This window comes from Perissodus microlepis, chromosome 4, assembly GCF_051167445.1.
Source record: "Perissodus microlepis isolate ML-2025 ecotype Zambia chromosome 4, ASM5116744v1, whole genome shotgun sequence".
In the NCBI taxonomy this organism is placed as follows: domain Eukaryota; kingdom Metazoa; phylum Chordata; class Actinopteri; order Cichliformes; family Cichlidae; genus Perissodus; species Perissodus microlepis.
In genome coordinates, this window is record NC_140464.1 from 31,985,666 (window position 1) to 32,004,758 (window position 19,093).

The window sequence follows — 19,093 nt, forward strand, 5'->3', positions numbered from 1 at the left end:
CTGGCAATAAAGTGCCACCTGACATAAGTAAAATGGCTAAAGAACTGGGACTTAGTGTCACAGAGCTTATGGATCAAGCAAAGTTTAGTGCTTTACGGCCATTTGTTTAAACCTGCTCCCAATGCCTTTGTGTCAGTCCGAGTTAACATTACACCATCTGCGGTTTCCATGCCACCTCCAGCAGTTTCCACACTGCCGCCTGCAGTGCCACCACCAATTCCGTCGCTTGTGGTTACCATGCCGCCATCTGGTCCTGCTTCTTCTGTACCAGAGGTCTCCGTGCCGTCTGGTCCTGCCTCACCCCGTCCTGTCCGGCCTGCATGTCACCGTCGCCAACCACTTTCAAGGCCATTGGCTGGACATCATTGCTGTCGTGGATGACCTCCTGAACTGCATCGCCTCCGCTGCCTTCTGTGCGGCTGGCCTCTGGATCTGCTCTGTCACTGCTGCTGGCTTCGTGGTCGACCTCCTGAACTATATTCTCAACTCTGGGGCTGTCGATCTCCGGGCCGGCCCCCTGAACCTTTTCAAGACTGTTTCCTGGTCTCCTGCACCTGTCATGAACTTTCTTCCTTGGTTTGGGTGTTTTGAGTTGTTTTCTGAGCTCCTGTTTGCCCTGTTTTTGAACTCTAACTCCTTGTTGATTTGTTTGTTTTTTGTTTGTCACACAAAGACACAGCTAGTAGAACCAAATATCTTAAATTTGGACTCATCAGGCCAAATTTGAGGTCTTTGGTTTGGACTTTTTTTTTTTGTCCTGGCTTCCTTCTCTCCCCAACCAGTCGTGCCCTCCCTGAGCCTGGTTCTGCCGGAGGTTTCTTCCTGTTAAAAGGGAGTTTTTCCTTCCCACTGTTGCCAAAGTGCTTGCTCATAGGGGGTCATATGATTGTTGGGTTTTTCTCTGTATGTATTATTGTAGGGTCTACCTTACAATATAAAGCGCCTTGAGGCGACTGTTGTTGTGATTTGCCGCTGTACAAATAAAATTAAATTGCAAAGCAAAGATGGTCTAATGTCCACTCCTTGTGTTTCTTGTGCCCAAACAAATCTCTTCTGCTTGTTGCTTTTCCTTAGTCGTGGTTTCTTAGCAGCTATTTGACCACAAAGGTCTGAACAGCTGATGTAGAGATGTGTCTGCTACTTGAACTCTGTGTGGCATTTTTCTGGACTCTAATCTGAGCTGCTGTTGACTTGTGATTTCTGAGGCTGGTGAATTTATCCTCAGCAGCAGAGGTAAATGCACTTGGGGACACATTCAAAGTTTTAACAGTTTCCCAGACTGACTGACCTTCAGTTCTTAAAGTAATGATGGATTGTTGTTTCTCTTTACTTAGCTGATTGATTCTTGACATCATATGAATTCTAACAGTTGTCAAACAGGGCTGTCAGCTGTGCACCAACCTGAATTCTGCACAACACAACCCCATTAAGAAGGCAAGAAATTCCACAAATGCACCCTGACAAAGCACACCTGTGAGGTGACACCATTTCAAAGGTCTATATATGAAGCTCAGTGAGAGACATGTTTAGAGTCAGTAATTTTTTTCTTAGCTACATAATTCAACATATCTTGTTTCACATATTTGATGTCTTCAGTTTGTATCTACAATGTAGAAAGCAGTAAAAATAAAGAAAAACCTTAAATGAGAGGATGCGTCCACACTTTTGACTGGTAGTGTATATTTGGACAGAGACAACTTTAAAATCCCTTCATTTCAGGGGCTCAAAAGTCATTGGACAAATTAAATGAGTGAAAACTTTCAAAAAATGTGAAATGTTTATTTCTAATACTCTGTTGGAAACCAATTACTGGAAATCAGGCCTGAAGTCTTGAACACATGGACATCACCAGATGCTAGTTTTCCTCCTTTTTGATGCTCTGCTTGGCCTTCACTGCAGCGGCTTTCAGTTGCTGTTTGTCTTTGGGTCTTTCTGTCTGAAGTGCATTCTCAGTTGTTTAAGATCAGGTGATTGATTTGGCCATTCAAAAATCTCCCATTTCTTTGCTTAATAAACGCCTGCATTGCTATTAAACACCACCCAATCATTTTGACTGCATTTAGCTGGATTTGAGCAGACAGTCTGTCTCAGAACACCTCTGAATTCATTCTGCTGCTTCTGTCCTGTATCACATCATCAATAAGCACTAGTTTGCCATTCCCAGTTTCTTTACTTTCATTTTTCCTTTCACTTTCTCATATTGTTGTTGACTGTTTTGTTTTTTTTCGCGTAACTGCTGGCATGCTCCCCTGACATGCAGTGTATCACTGCGCTTGCTCCAGTCTTTTCATCTAATGGGTTTGCACTGGAAAACTGGTAATGTAATGTTGTAGTTTGTGCAGAAGGCTGTGAGGCTAACAAGTGTTTTTGTGTGTATGTTTGTTTCTGTGTTTATTTGTATACTTTGATGTTTCTATGAATATGTGTGTTTCTGCTTTCTCTCATGCATGTATATAACTCCACTTGTCTGACGGTGTGGCCATATGTGTCTGTGTGTCTGTGTTTGTGTGTGTTTCAGAATGCATTTGCCCCACTGACAGATGACAAAACTCGGAGCCATGGTGATGATGTGGGGCTGGTGCTGTCCTCCCTCCAGGCTAGTATATATCGAGGAGGCTACAGTCGCTTTGCACCCTATTAGCAACACCTCCAACCTATACTCAACCATCCAACAGAACAGAAAAAAGTCTGTGTGCATGGAAGTGTGTGAATGAGTGAGAAAATAGAGTGATATTACTGAGGGCTGGGTATTGCAATACATGAAGTTTGTGCATCATTTTAGCATCTCCTGGGAGAATGTGGGTTTTTAATTTCTAAAGATTTAAACATATTTTATTAGCTGTAGAGTCCCCCCCCCCAAATGGTACTAATGTAGTGTTATGGAAGACACTATGGAAATAGTTATCAGATTGAGATGTTAGGGCATGTATAAAAGTCCAGCCCTGCACGGTAAGTCATGGTCACACTTTGGAGTTTTTATATTTTATATCTTGAGTTGAGAGCAGAGCTCGCCTGCCATCTTGAAATAACCATAATGTCCTAAAAATTATGTTTTTATACAACTAAACTACATTAAGTTCAATTTAAAGGGGAACATGCTGATTATACTACTACCCGTTGTACTAATGAAAAAGAGATAATAGTTCAACTCTTTACTGGGATTTTTATTTCCATTATAAGACCTTTACATTTTTTTTTAAGTTGTTAAGCTCTGCTGGACATGTTGGTTTGGTTATCTATGCTCTGAGAACAAAATAAACAGGGACGAGACACAAAGGTAGCACATACATTCCACACATTCAGTCTTCCTTCTCAGCTTCCCCCTCGAAGTTAGCTGAGAGCTGCTACTGTTTTAACACTAAGCAAAAACACACGTTACACCTTACCAAATAACTGATTACTGTAACATCCTGCAATACTGATCTGTTGGACTAAAAGTAATTACAAATCATAATGAGCTTGTATACATTACCATTTCATGACAGCCAGATCAGTGCTCCACAAATGTAATTCATTTCTGTACTTACAGTTTTTTTTTTCTTTTAAGCGAGACAAAATATGTAAAAAAAATAAAAATAAATTCTGCAATGCATTTGCACCTCTGCAAATTTACAAATGAAAAGAAATCACTGTCTGTGGGTTTAAGATAATTATGATAAGGTATCTGAACGAAAACAATAAACAATAGAAACTTAAGATATTGACTCATGCTGGTATTTCACATAGATATATATATTTTTCTATTTGCTTTCAATACATTCATTGATATAACTGAGGATTGTTATATTACAGGAGATGTAAGAGATGTAAGAACAGTGGTCAAAGCCACTGCATCAATTTTTTTTCTGGCCCATTATGTTTCTCCTTTTTGTTTGTTCCATTCTTCTTTTTTTTTACTAAATTTAGGAGGGTCAGCATAAAGTATAACAATTCAACAATGTATTAAATTGACTGATTGACTGTGCAGTGAAAATGTTTTACAAAATACAGAAATATATCATGTTTTAGATTTAGAGGCGTAGCCTAGTTGTTTTTTTTACTCAAAACATAGTCTGATTTTTAAAAATATTTACAAATAATTGCAATGTAGATACATGCTGTTTGTCATGTTTTGTCAGTTGTACTATTTTGCATTTACAAGTAAACTTCCAAAAGCTGTAATCGTAATATGTTTTTAAAACAGTTCTGCTGTTCTCTTTTCTTTATCCTTCCTTTCACTCTTAGTGGGACATTAAGACATTTTTGAAATTTTTTAGAACTCAGCCTTTGAAATGTAACAGTTTAAATATTACAGTATTAAATGAACATAACAGGTAAATTATTTGTGAACAAAAATAGCTATGTAAATATCATCAAATATATTTGTAGTGTATTTGACACGAACTACATGGGCAACAGAAAACTGTCCACAGCTGCACTGCAAGCCAGCCTTCAGGTCTCTTCTGTGTCATATTCTGTTTAAAACTATTCGCAATTAAGGGTGTTGTCACATATGTCCCTCTTTTATTTATGACAAAATTATGTAGGAAAAACTCAGATTCACCAAATAATTTTAGAAAAAAGGCAGCAGCAAGAGCCTCAGTGTCTCTTCACCCTATTAGTTTAAGTCAGTGGTTCCCAAACTGTGTTTTGCTAGGCCCGCTTTGTTTTACAAGAAAATCCCCCCCACACACACACAAACACATCCTCCAACCACACACGCCCAAATTTTGTTTTCAAACTCCATTTCAATTTATTTCACACCTCAACCATTTTGTAAACAATAAAAAAAATAAAAGTAAACTGCAATAAATTACAGGTAGCAATAGAATAAGCTACTAACTCTTTTATGCTACGTCCACACCTACACAGGTATTTTCGAAAACGCAGCTTTATCTACATGCATTTGGGCCTTTCGTCCACACATTTTGGATCACTGAAAACAGAGATTTGTAAAAACTCCTGCCAGGGTGGAGATTTTCACAAGTCTGTTTTTGCTTTATGTGTGGATGAGGAAAACTGAGATTTAGTGCACAAAACCCTTTTTGCTCTTTCCCTCCCAGGCTTCTAGAATTGATCAACATTTCTTCATGGTTAGGATTTGGCATGTTCTTGACAGCGTTTGACTTCGTTTTTTGTGTTTACATTTTGATGGAGATATTATTTTTTGTAACGAAGACGGAAAATCTCCATTTTCAAAAATACCCATGTATGTGTGGACATTGCCTTAAATAACAGAAAAACAAACCATCATTATGGTGTAATTATTTTACGTGTAATTTTTTTATTTTTTTTTTACTGTGTAAGAATATTTAACATTGCTATTAATACATGTTTTCAAAGCATGCCTCTCTGGGCAAAAGGGTTCAAAAACTTGGAAGGAAGTTGGTTTGGAAGCATATCTGGTGATGCTTTATCTTCTGCTTTGTGTTTGTGTGGGAGCCCCGTCAAAAATCTGTCCATTATGCTAGCAGTGTCCAAGCATGCCCCCCACTTTGGGAACCACTGGTTTAAGTCGTTGTCTGAGCACTATGTGTGAGGACCACTGATCAAAAACTGCACAACTTGTCTTCGCGATGCTTGAATGTCTGGATCTCCAACTACTTTATACAATCTCTGCTTCCAATAGGTGTGGTCATTCAAAACAAGGCTTCCTACCCAATCATTGTATGTGCATGTATTATGGTTCATCCACTGATCAATAAAGTTGTGTTTTCTCAACAACTTTCCTTGTCTACTTCCTTCTTTAAAAGGTTTTTAATTAAATAATTCTTCTAAAAAGACTAATCTAATAGTATATTAACAGTACATTTGTTTGTTTTTGATGTTTTTTAACCATTCATTCTCTTCCACTTAACCTTATCAGGGTTGTGAAGGGGCTGGAGCCTATCCCAGCTGCCATAGGTGAAGAGGCAGGATACACCTGGAACAAGTTGCCAGTATGTCGCTGTCACAGAGAGACACCTGACCATTCACAGTCACATTCACACCTATAGGCAATGTAGAAACATCAGTTAGCCTAAACCCACTAATTAATGTCTTTGGACTGTGGGAGGAAGCCAGAGAGAACCCACACAATCACAGGGAAAAAATGCAAACTTCACACAGAAAGTGCCCAGCCAGATGGTAGAAGCTCCTGTTGTGAAGAAACAATGCTAATCATTGCGCCACCATGCTGCTCCATTATTTATCCATATTCAATAAAATTACCAAAATCAACATTTGCATGCATTCTGACCTCTGTATCCTGTCTGCAGTCACTGTCTCTGAGCCCTGCGGGTCCATTCTCATCATACAATAATTTCTTATTTTACTTAAAAAGAAATTGAGCGGGCATTCTCAGTGGTGCATTGAGCTACATCTGCTGTTTTACAGTTTTTCCCAATTGTTTACACACATTTCCTGAAAGCATGCCTCATATTGTCAGAACTCTACACACAAATAAAAAACACACACACACACAATGGGCAAAATCCTTCAATTCTCCAGCAAAATGAAACTCTACATGCAAAACAATATAATTTCTTGTCAAAATGGAATTTTGTTTTCAAATGAGACACACAAACCATCACATGAATAGACATTTATAAGAACCAGTTGAACACTGAGGTGCTTAATGTAAAATACTATGACCACTTCTTCTCCACTCACCATAATGACGTACTGTAAGCCTTTTTTTTTTTTCAGTGTTATACTTACTACAGACAGTACATAGGCCTACATAAGCGCATTGTAAAAGATTTCAGAATGTTTGTATACAAAACACACAAATACGTGGTACCAAATATATTTTACTGTATTTTTCCCAGAAATACAATGTACACAGTGTTCATCCCAACCAACACAAAGTTGCTCATACCATGGTCTACATATACAAACAACACAAGAATGTAGTGAATACAGTTACAGTCAAAACAAAAAAAAATAACTATGCTGCATCCTCTCTTCTGTTTCGGTCTGGCCACAGCACCTCATTCACATCACAAGCAATGTTTGCCCTGGCTGATCAGCAGGGCAAATGTTGCCTAGTATGACAAATCCAGCCATGAATAGCATCAGCAATAGACTTCAACCATGCTGATTTAAGGTCAGTATTCGCCAGATTTGAACAGCATATTAAATGTGCAACGAGGGGGAAAAACACACTGGATAAAGCCTACAGCAACATCCAAAAAGGCTACAGAGCAACCCCTCAACCACTAGGTTTGTCAGACCACATGTCCATGCTGCTGATCCCTGCATACCCTCTCGTTAGGAGAAGAGCCCCCCCAGTCACAAAAACTGTGAAAACCTGGCCAGAAGGTGCATCACATCAGCTGCAGGACTGTTTTGAAAACATGGACTGGAGCGTGTTCGAACATCAGGACCTTGAAGAACACACAACATCAGTGCTCTCATATATTAACTTCTGTGTCAACAGTGTCACTGTGGACAAACGTCTCCGGGTGTATTACAACCAGAAACCCTGGATGACTAAAGAGGTCCAGGTCCTGCTGAAGCAACGTGACGCCGCTTTCAGATCCGGTGATGGTATGCAGTACAGTGCAGCCAGATCTGAGTTGAAAAGAGGCATCAGAGAGGCCAAGGCAGCGTACAAGAGAAGGATCGAAGACCACTTCAGCAACAACAACTCACGACAGGTATGGCAGGGAATTCCGCACTTAACCAACTACAAACCTGGCAATACCACGTTGACTGAGGGTAACGCGGAGCTTGCGGAGGAGCTGAACCACTTCTTCGCACGGTTTGAGGTGAAGGGACCAGAGGCAGCAGCAGCAAAAACATTGGAGAGCAGCAGCAGCCCAAGCCTCATAGTGCAGGAATATGAGGTGAGGCGCACACTGAGGGCAGTGAACCCCAGGAAGGCCGCCGGACCAGATGGGGTAACCGCAAGGGTCATAAAAGAGTGTGCAGACCAGCTGGCTGGGGTCTTCACTAAGATCTTCAACACTTCACTGTCCCAGTCCTGCATCCCGCCGTGCCTAAAGTCAGCCACAATTGTCCCACTGCCAAAGCGTACTAACATTAGCAGCCTCAACGACTACCGACCAGTTGCTCTAACACCTGTTATAATGAAGTGCTTCGAGAAACTGGTCCGACGTCACATCATGTCCTGCCTGCAACCCACACTCGACCAGTTCCAGTTTGCATACAGAGCTAACAGATCAACTGAAGATGCCATCGCTACAACGCTCCACACCACCATCTCTCACCTGGAAGTGCAGGGCCGTTATGCCAGGCTGCTCTTTGTTGACTTTAGCTCTGCTTTCAATACGATACTCCCGGACAGACTAATAGTTAAACTGCTAGAAATCGGACTTCCTTCTACCACCTGCTGCTGGATCAGAGACTTCCTCTCAGACCATGTACAGAGAGTTAGAGTGGGGCCTCATCTTTCCTCAGCCCTCAGCCTCAACACCGGCTCTCCACAAGGCTGTGTACTGAGTCCCCTACTGTACACTCTGTACACACATGACTGTGTTAGTTCCCACCCAGACAACACAGTCATCAAGTTTGCAGATGATACCACCGTGGTTGGGCTCATCTCAGACCGTCTTCTACCGCTGCTCCATTGAAAGTGTGCTGACATATTGCATCGGTGTGTGGTTCTCCAGCTGCACCACAGCACACAGAAAGGCACTCCAGAGGGTCATTAATATGGCCCAAAAAATCATTGGACATCCTTTTTCCCTCCCTGAAAGACCTGTACAGCACTCACTGTCTCAAGAGGGCACGCAGCATCCTACAGGACTGCACACACCCAGGACACCGGGTGTTTAAGCTGCTGCCATCTGGCAGGAGGTTCATGCTGCTGAGGTCCCCGACAAACAGACTCAAGGACAGCTTTTACAACAGGGCAATAGCCCTAATCAATGCAAATAGCTGACCTGATTGGCTACCTCCCGGACTTTTTTGGGGGGGAGGTAACAATGTTTAAAACAATAACAATATTTATATTTATAACAAGGTGCAATAATAATTAATGTGCAATAATAACAGTGTGCAATACACATTCTGTCACGGAAAAGAGGGACCCAGGCGCGGTTCTTCTTCACAGAAACACAGTGCGTTTATTTACAGTGAAATAGACAGGCAAGTCCAACAATTCACTCAAAAGTGCAATTTTCCAATCGTGCTCGTCCCTTGCTCCCAGTGCGTTCCGTGTTCAATTCAATTCAATTTTATTTATATAGCGCCAAATCACAACAAAAGTCGCCTCAAGGCGCTTCATAGATACAGAGAAAAACCCAACAATCATATGACCCCCTATGAGCAAGCACTTTGGCGACAGTGGGAAGTAAAAACTCCCTTTTAACAGGAAGAAACCTCCGGCAGAACCAGGCTCAGGGAGGGGCGGCCATCTGCTGTGACCGGTTGGGGTGAGAGAAGGAAGACAGGATAAAAGACATGCTGTGGAAGAGAGACAGAGGTTAATAACAGATATGATTCAATGCAGAGAGGTCTATTAATACATAGTGAGTGAGAAAGGTGACTGGAAAGGAAAAACTCAATGCATCATGGGAATCCCCCGGCAGCCTACGTCTATTGCAGCATAACTAAGGGAGGATTCAGGGTCACCTGGTCCAGCCCTAACTACAGGGAGTGCAGAATTATTAGGCAAGTTGTATTTTTGAGGAATAATTTTATCATTGAACAACAACCATGTTCTCAATGAACCCACAAAACTCATTAATATCAAAGCTGAATGTTTTTGGAAGTAGTTTTTAGTTTGTTTTTAGTTTTAGCTATTTTAGGGGGATATCTGTGTGTGCAGGTGACTATTACTGTGCATAATTATTAGGCAACTTAACAAAAAACAAATATATACCCATTTCAATTATTTATTTTTACCAGTGAAACCAATATAACATCTCCACATTCACAAATATACATTTCTGACATTCAAAAACAAAACAAAAACAAATCAGCAACCAATATAGCCACCTTTCTTTGCAAGGACACTCAAAAGCCTGCCATCCATGGATTCTGTCAGTGTTTTGATCTGTTCACCATCAACATTGCGTGCAGCAGCAACCACAGCCTCCCAGACACTGTTCAGAGAGGTGTACTGTTTTCCCTCCTTGTAAATCTCACATTTGATGATGGACCACAGGTTCTCAATGGGGTTCAGATCAGGTGAACAAGGTGGCCATGTCATTAGTTTTTCTTCTTTTATACCCTTTCTTGCCAGCCACGCTGTGGAGTACTTGGACGCGTGTGATGGAGCATTGTCCTGCATGAAAATCATGTTTTTCTTGAAGGATGCAGACTTCTTCCTGTACCACTGCTTGAAGAAGGTGTCTTCCAGAAACTGGCAGTAGGACTGGGAGTTGAGCTTGACTCCATCCTCAACCCGAAAAGGCCCCACAAGCTCATCTCTGATGATACCAGCCCAAACCAGTACTCCACCTCCACCTTGCTGGCGTCTGAGTCGGACTGGAGCTCTCTGCCCTTTACCAATCCAGCCACGGGCCCATCCATCTGGCCCATCAAGACTCACTCTCATTTCATCAGTCCATAAAACCTTAGAAAAATCAGTCTTGAGATATTTCTTGGCCCAGTCTTGACGTTTCAGCTTGTGTGTCTTGTTCAGTGGTGGTCGTCTTTCAGCCTTTCTTACCTTGGCCATGTCTCTGAGTATTGCACACCTTGTGCTTTTGGGCACTCCAGTGATGTTGCAGCTCTGAAATATGGCCAAACTGGTGGCAAGTGGCATCTTGGCAACTGCACGCTTGACTTTTCTCAGTTCATGGGCAGTTATTTTGCGCCTTGGTTTTTCCACACGCTTCTTGCGACCCTGTTGACTATTTTGAATGAAACGCTTGATTGTTCGATGATCACGCTTCAGAAGCTTTGCAATTTTGAGACTGCTGCATCCCTCTGCAAGATATCTCACTATTTTTGACTTTTCTGAGCCTGTCAAGTCCTTCTTTTGACCCATTTTGCTAAAGGAAAGGACGTTGCCTAATAATTATGCACACCTGATATAGGGTGTTGATGTCATTAGACCACACCCCTTCTCATTACAGAGATGCACATCACCTAATATGCTTAATTGGTAGTAGGCTTTCGAGCCTATACAGCTTGGAGTAAGACAACATGCATGAAGAGGATGATGTGGACAAAATACTCATTTGCCTAATAATTCTGCACTCCCTGTAGTTACTGAAAAAAGTAACGCTGTTATTAACGCCGTTACTTGTAACTCCGTTATTCCCATGAACGTGAAGGTTCCTGATGGTTAGAGACAAATGCAATCGCATGGCAGGATGCTGTAAACTGACCAAACTTCAGTCAGAAGAACAACTGAGATAATCCATCCACAATAGAAGGTTATTGATTAATATACTGCAACAACATGGGAATAGAGCAGCTGTGATAGAATACAGCATTAACAAATCAATGGTACAGAAGTGGAGGAAGCAAGAAGAATGAGTTGAATAAAGTTTGATTTATCTGACTGCTTTGTTTCGCTTAATGTGCCTTATAATCCCGTGCAGCTTATGGTCCGAAAAATACATATTTGACTTTTTCATTTGGCACACTGCAGTTTAATGTTGCAAAGCACCTCTTTTTAACTTCAGTGGATATTACACATGGTTATGCTCAGGATATGTCAGCCCATTTCTACTGGAAATGCCTTTTGGTTAAACTTTCAGCAAGGAATTTGCATTTGCACTGTTAAATGTTTATATAGGTTTAATGCACATAAAAAACAGCTGCTTGTTTAAGTGAAAATAAATGGATGGGGTTTTTTTGCGCTAGTAAAGTTGTGGAGTTGTATTTTGTCTCGCATCACTTATATCATCAGTTATATCGTTATCGCAAATTTTCAAATATATATCGTGATAAATGTTTTTGGCCATATCGCCCCGCTCTAGTGTCAGAGTGTTTCAGTAGTGTGTGTGAGAGACAGCCATGGAGGATGTTATGGCCCTGAGTCAGCTTTTCAGCATCAGAACACTGAAAATCAGCGCGCTTCATGCAGGAGAGAATACCACCTGGCTCAATAATCTTTTTGTATGATGATTGGCAGAAAGTTTACACTGCTGCTAAGGCTGGAAATAAGATAAGAGAAACACCAACTGAAAAGAAAAGGTACATATAAAAAAATCTCTGGATACATGAATAACAGGGAAGGATATGCTGAAAGTTTAGTTCGTCTGATGTGTTCTTACATGGAAAATTGTTTTATCACTGTGTTTATGACTTCTTCAGTCTCACGTATTGAAAACCACTGTGTCCAGTTGAATTCAATTCAGATTTTTAAGGTTAAGTGAGTTGTTAGATGCTGAAATGTTCACCAAAGCTGAGGGAAATCGAAAGTTCTTGCAAAATCGGTGAACCTGATCCCATTCATGAGTGTCAGTTCCATAACCGAACTGACTTGAGTGGAAATAGCATCTCACTAACTTAGATTATGATGTGTGTGACTCTTCTGTAAGGTAAATCAAGTAAATCAATATGCTGATCAGTTATTATCATTTACTAAAAGGGACTTAGAAGAAAAGGACGTAATGTTTAACAATACACATTTAACTGTTCACTCTTTGGTGCAGTTTTTATGTTTCAATCCTCTTTTGGTAACTCTATTGTTCTTTCTTTGTGTTTTTCTATGTTTAAATAATCTTTCATACCTTTTTAGTTTGTTTTTTGTCTGTTTGGGAGCTGACACAGTCTCTATGGAGATGGGGTTTTCGGGGGGGTAACAGGAGGTGAGAAGCTGCAGAGAGGTGTGTAAGACTGCAAATCTGCTTCCTGGTCCCAACTCTGGATAGTCATATTTTGCGGGGTGTAATAAATTTGGCCAGATTTCTAGAAATGAGAGCTGCTCCATCCAAAGTGGGATTGATGCAGCCGCTCCCAAGAAGACCAGGTTTCCTCCAGTGAGTTTCCCAATTATCTATAAAGTCAACATCGTTTTTTGGACACCACTCAGACAGCCAGCAATTTAAGGAGAATGTGGCTAAACATGTCACTCTTGGTCAACATGCCGACAATGTTCCACACTACATTAAAATGAAAAGATATCATAGGAAACAAAAAGAAAGAGTGCATTTCAGGGCATCATAGACTTACCCAAACTAAATGCAAAGCACTTCAAAGAATCAGTAAAGATTATAAATAGCTGGCCTTTCAGGTAAAGTTTTCTTTTAATCAGGACATTAATGCACACATGACAAAGGAAAACAAACAATATCATGCCTTTTTTCAGTTTTGTTCTTTCTTGGAATTCTAGATGTTTCATAAAACCTGATGATCCTCCATGCAAGTGGAATAAATGCAGACCAGAACAAATGAAATTAACACATAATAAGAAGCCTCCTAGATGAGAAGTCTTTAATAACATTTAAAGAAGTCAATTTACCTTCTTTTCAAGCTCTTAAGACTACCATGACCTGGATGACTGAGAACCTAAACAGACACATCCCTTGGCTCCCTTGCTCTCTTCACTGCAGTAAACACTTCAGTAGTTGAAGCAAGTTCATCAAACACAGAGTATTTTCCCCTTGTTCCTTATTCTTTTCCTTACTCCTTACTCTAATCAGTCAGGGTAAGTGGTCACACGAAGGTGGTTTTATCATGGTCCTGGATCTTGGACTTATTACATATATTCTGTCTGATTATTATTTCCTTAGTTCTTTAGCTCCACTTTCTATTGCTATTAGAATTGAATGGTTTTTCTGGGCTTGTTTTACTGTGATTTATGAGGCCTATGGCTTCTTAGCTCTTATATTCCTTACATTCTGTGCTCTTTGGCTTAACCTAGGTTTTAGATCCTGCATTTAGTGTAAAAACACAACCAGCTTTTAGATTATGTAAAGCCAGGAAGGAAAGGTGGAAAAACCCTGATGTTGTAGGTTTACAACCTTCTTACAGATCTGTCATTAAAACACGCTATAGTCTGATAAATTCACCAAGGTTCAATAATGATAGTTTTAGCGTTTTTGTCATTTGCACCCCTGGGGTGTTTTAACGGTTTGAGAGTAAGTAAAGAATAATTTCTCTGATAAGGTGGACCTTCTGGTTCTGTTGCACACACGCACATATAAAAAGGGATATTTCAAGTTTTGCGAAAGAAAAGTCATGATCATATCCCTCAGTGGCAGGGTGTGGTTTGTGGTGGAGCAGATGTTTCAGGGTGTGGTGACCTCCATCATCCAATCCTGTCTCCCCTGTAAAGGATGTTGCCGGGACCAGAGGGGAGTGTGGTGTGGCAGCAGGAAAGCTGCTCAGACAGAGAGTTTGTAAAAACCTATAAATAATACAACCCATAGCAAAGTGCAGCACTGTGTGTGGGGGGTCGTCATTCTTGTCACACCCTCCAGCCGCACAAAATGATCCCTGTGAGTTTTGCTTACTCAAATCAAAGACTGTCTTAAATCAGGTGATATTGTTAAAAAGTTGTTAAAAATAACAATTTTAATTCAGCCTAATCATTTTATTGCTTAGTGTGCTTAAAACATGCTGTAAATATGTTGAAATGTCTCTTCTTCAGCTGGCTGTAAACCAAAATTCTTAACATAACATGCTCCTGACTTTTTCCAGGGTGGAAAGATTGTACAAAATAAATATTTAATGACTTCACAAAACAAGAATTGGGTACACAAGTTTGAATTTATTTTGGATTTCTTTTCTTTTCACACAGGATAAAAAGTATACACATATGCTCAAATATATACATGTACCCCACTAATATTTGGTGAAATATCCCTTAGGAAGTTGACAAGATGCTAGCCATCAACAAGCTTCTGGCATAATTCTGGCTGAATAATTGACCAATATTCTTGGCCAAATTAGTAGAGTTCATGTAAATTGGTTGGTTTCCAGGTACTGACCTGGCTTTTAAACATAATCCACAAATTTTCAATATAGTTAAGGTGGGGGCTGTGGGAAGGCTATTTCATCCATCCATCCTACACTCTTCCACTTATCCAATTCAAGGTTGGGTGGTAGGCGGGGGACTAACCCAGCCTTCATAGGACAGACACTCAATAGGGTGCCAGTCTGTCGCAAGGGTATTCCAGAAGCTTACTTTAGCCTGGTTCATCCATTTCAAAACAACTTCTGATGCGTGTTTGGAACTTTGGAATTAATCCTCCTCCATTATTCCATCCACTAACAGTCTTCCATTTACCACTACCACTGGCAGCAAAATGACCCCAGAGCATGATGCTACCACCACCATGCTTGACGATTTGTACAGTGTTCTTGGGTTTGAAACCATTACCATTACCACTCCTCCAGACATGCAGTTGTGGAACTGCGTTTATATACACTGATATGAACATGAATGTCAGGCTAATTTCAGGCTTTAACTGTTTTCTTGGAACTGTTTCTTTTCCAGGGTGGAATGATTGTACACCACATTTCTTTAATGACTTAAAAAAACAGTATTGGGTGCACAAGGGATAATACAAATTTTGTATTATCTCTAATGCAAACAGGATAAAAAAGTATACACTACCAGTCAAACGTTTGGACACACCTTCTCATTCAAAGTTTTTCTTTATTTTTACTACTTTCTACATTGTAGATACAAACTGAAGACATCAAATATATGAAGCAAAGATATAGAATTATGTAGCAAAGAAAAACTTGATGACTCTAAATATGTCTGTTATCTGAGTGTGACAACACATCTTCGATATGCTGGCAAAGTGGTAACACATTTGACTAGTTAATTTTAGTGTTTTAACTAGTGTTCTCAGCGTTAATCTCGTTAAAATGACGTGCGTGGGGCTTCATGGCGTCAAGTCATTAGCACGGTTAGCTCGTTAATGCGTTAGCGCCGTGCAGCCCTACGCATGGGGTGATCCGTGGTAACTCAGTAACGGAGATTTGACGCGTTAATGTGGTTATGGCGTTAACGTCATTTTATCGAGATTAACGCTTACAGCACTTGTTTTAACTCATGATCTTGAAATATTCTGTTGTTTAGAAATGGCTTCAAGTTTCTCTACTTAGATCCTCATGGAGCTCTTGGACTTTCACATTGTTCTGAGTACTGTCAAACCCGCAAGTGCTTTTAAAAAGATTTTTTTTTTTATGCTGACAAAAAAAAATTACCAGTAACTCATAATTAATGAGAAGTTTATAGGCCCTGGTCTTGCAGAGTTAAAAGACATTGTACAAACTCCAGTATCACTTATTAAAACAGTTAAAGTGGGAGTCTGTTTATATATTTGAGCCTGTTGAGAGAGGTGGAATTAGAGAAAAAAGATTGTCCCCTGGCTTATGTCTCATTACATCTGAGAGAGGGTTAAAGGACTTTAGATCTAGCTTTTTATGTTAAAAGTGATAAGGAGTGCTAAAACAGAGTTTAATTGTATGGGTTTGCTAATAGTAAATCTAATAATTAAATTCTTGATCAAAAAATTTAATCAAAGTGTAAGCCTAATTAATATGATGAATGGGAAATGCAGTTTGAGTAAGGAAAATTCTGGATTTTGTGTGTGTTGGAATGATTCACCTTCTGACTTGGCAAGTTAGTGTGTGTGTGAGAGAATCGCTGCAGGAGAGTTAATAAACACAGAATCACAACATAGGGTCAGAAGTATGCCCATATATATATTTGGACACTGACACAAGTTTCGGGGTTTTTTTTACCTGTTGACTGAAACATATTCCAATTATATTTATTTATTTATGGACATTTATGGACAGAATGTAAACTCTCAGTTTTCATATCCACATTCCAATGGGATGAAGGTTTTTGGAGGTTCAGCTCTTTTACATGTGTCAACCACTTTTTAAATTGACAAAAGTAATTCGAGAATTTACTAAAAGGCTATATCATAGACAGGTCTGGGCAGTTCCTTCATTATGTCATTATCATTTAAGCAGATAGAGTTGATTTGAGGTGTTGTAAGAGAGAATTGAGAAGATTTTGCTGTGGACAGAAAACATGCGGTCAAAGTAGCTCTCTATGCAGGTGAAACATGCCATCCTTAAGCTGTGAAAGCAGAAAAAAAAACTATCCGAGAAAGTCCTACAATATTAGGAGTGGCAAAATCTAGAGTTTGGCACATCCTGAGAAAGAAAGAAAGAGAAAGAAAGAAAGTGGTGGGTGATTGCAGAATGGTTTCCACAGTGACGAGAAACTCCTTCAAAACAGCCAACCAACACTTTCCAGGAGGTAGGAGTATTCATATCAAAGTCTAACATAGACTTCAGGCTCTCATTGCCAAAACAGGGGTTTCATCCAAGTGTCAGAAATGAACAGTTTATTTTCAGTTATTTAGTTTTTCCAATTACTTTTGAGCCCCTGAAATGAAGGGATTGTGTTAAAAAATGTTTTAGTTCCTGACATTTTTACACAATGTTTTTGTTCAACCCACTAAATTAAAGCTGAAAGTCTGCACTTCACCTGCATCTGAGTTGTTTCATTTAAAATTCATCTCTGTCCAAACTGGACCTAACTGTTTACTATGTGGATTAAAGAAGAATCAAAAATAAATTCAAACTTTTCTTGCTTTTTGAATTCATTAAAGACTCATGCTGAACAATCATTCCACTTTAGAAAAAGGGTAGTTCAAAGATGTAATTAAAAACCTCAAATTACCATGACCTTCATTCCTATAATTAGTGTATGCAAATTTTTGAACAGAACTCTACCACTTATCATTGCAGCCAAAAAGCTCAATCTGCATCTCATCTGATCATAACTTTTATGATCATATGCATTCGGTCTGTCCATGTAGGCTGCTTCAAATTTCAGTTGAGCTTGAAGGTGCTGATTTTGGAGCAGGGGTCTTGGTCAGCATTCTCTGTCCATAGCAATGTAAAGCTTGCTTCACTATGGAAAGTGGCATTGGTATTCCAATAGTTCCCTGTTCATGGCAGGCTTCAGCTTTGGTGGTTCCTGAGTTATTTTTGAACGTCTGAACAATTTTGTGTGATCCAAGGGTGAAACTTTGGGTAATTTTCAAGACCATGGCAAAGTGATGACACGTCAGAAACCTTTCCAGTTACATGTACATGTTTTATGTAAACCTACAATTCTCTTTCTAAGGTAGTTACTGAGCTCCCATTTTTCTGAGTACTGGTCAGTTCAGTGTCAAAAAAATAATTTTATATGGGCAACAAGAAACTACCAAATTATTAAAAGATTTAAGTGAATGTATGTATATTTTTGCCCTGCTTGTGTACCTTTAACCCTGTTGTGGATTAGAGAAAATAAAAAAATAAATTCAAACCTGCTCATTCAATTCTTCTTTTTTAAAGTCATTAAAGATTTATGCTTTACAATTCATTGTCTAAGGAGCTTGGAAAGAAAAATTTACAATTCATTCCAACCTTGAAAAAAAAACAGTTCAAAGAAATCAAGCCAAAAATGATGAAGAAATGTAAAATTCTGCCTACAACTGCATGATTACACTCTGCAACACCACCACCACCTGTCGCCATTTCCAAAGACATACAGTTAGACAAGTTTCATATTGAAAATACTGAAATATTGGACACGCAACTTGCTACAAAGGTAATTTGTAAAAGTGAGCTTTGTTGTCTGACACTGAAGTGGAGGGAATTTGCAATTAACTTCCTGTAGATACCTGACAAGAGTATCTTCTTACTGAAAGTAAAGCTGGGACCATGGTTGGTTTTGTCCTTCACAAGTTTTGCAAATGGTTGGCGTGGTCAAAATTGTTTGTCAAACCCAGATGTGTGTGTGTGTGTGTGTGTGTGTGTGTTGTTTGTTTTTCAAATCACTGTTTGTAAAGGTGAGGACTGTTTCAATGAGTACACAATATATTACCATGCAACAACCACACATGGACACCCTTGGACATGTGCACTGTTCAAATACACGCAGGAGACATCTACTGGACAGCAGCTTAAGGCTAGGATACACGGGTAGCATTTGGCAGCAATACCGCCAATAAGGAGGAAAATGTTTTCTATTAAATGTTTGGTATTCACAAGACCTCAAATTTTTCATGATGAGTAATGCTGTTGAATCAGTATTCTGGGTCAGAGTTAAGTATAAATTTGAACCACCTGCAGTTTCACCAGTGAACCATGTATGGTATGGTTAGGGTTAAGTTAGATTTAAGACGTAAACTCGCATACTTTCAATAACCGGACTTTATCTCCACTGCATATGAATTTT

The 19,093-nt window shown here is 39.7% G+C and overlaps 1 protein-coding gene across 19 annotated transcripts in view; it reads left to right on the forward strand.

The window, feature by feature from the left end:
• The window catches only part of rbfox1 (RNA binding fox-1 homolog 1), a 147,579-nt gene extending 141,876 nt beyond the window's left edge, over nucleotides 1-5,703 (forward strand). For 9 of the 19 annotated variants that reach the window (XM_084927103.1, XM_084927106.1, XM_084927108.1 and 6 more), the window contains one exon: nucleotides 182-2,512. In XM_084927103.1, coding sequence (XP_084783229.1) covers nucleotides 182-727 — 546 coding nt within the window. In that variant the 3' untranslated portion in view covers nucleotides 728-2,512. The other 10 variants (XM_084927125.1, XM_084927117.1, XM_084927119.1 and 7 more) reach the window with 4 other exon arrangements.
• Nucleotides 5,704-19,093: the final 13,390 nt, after the last annotated feature.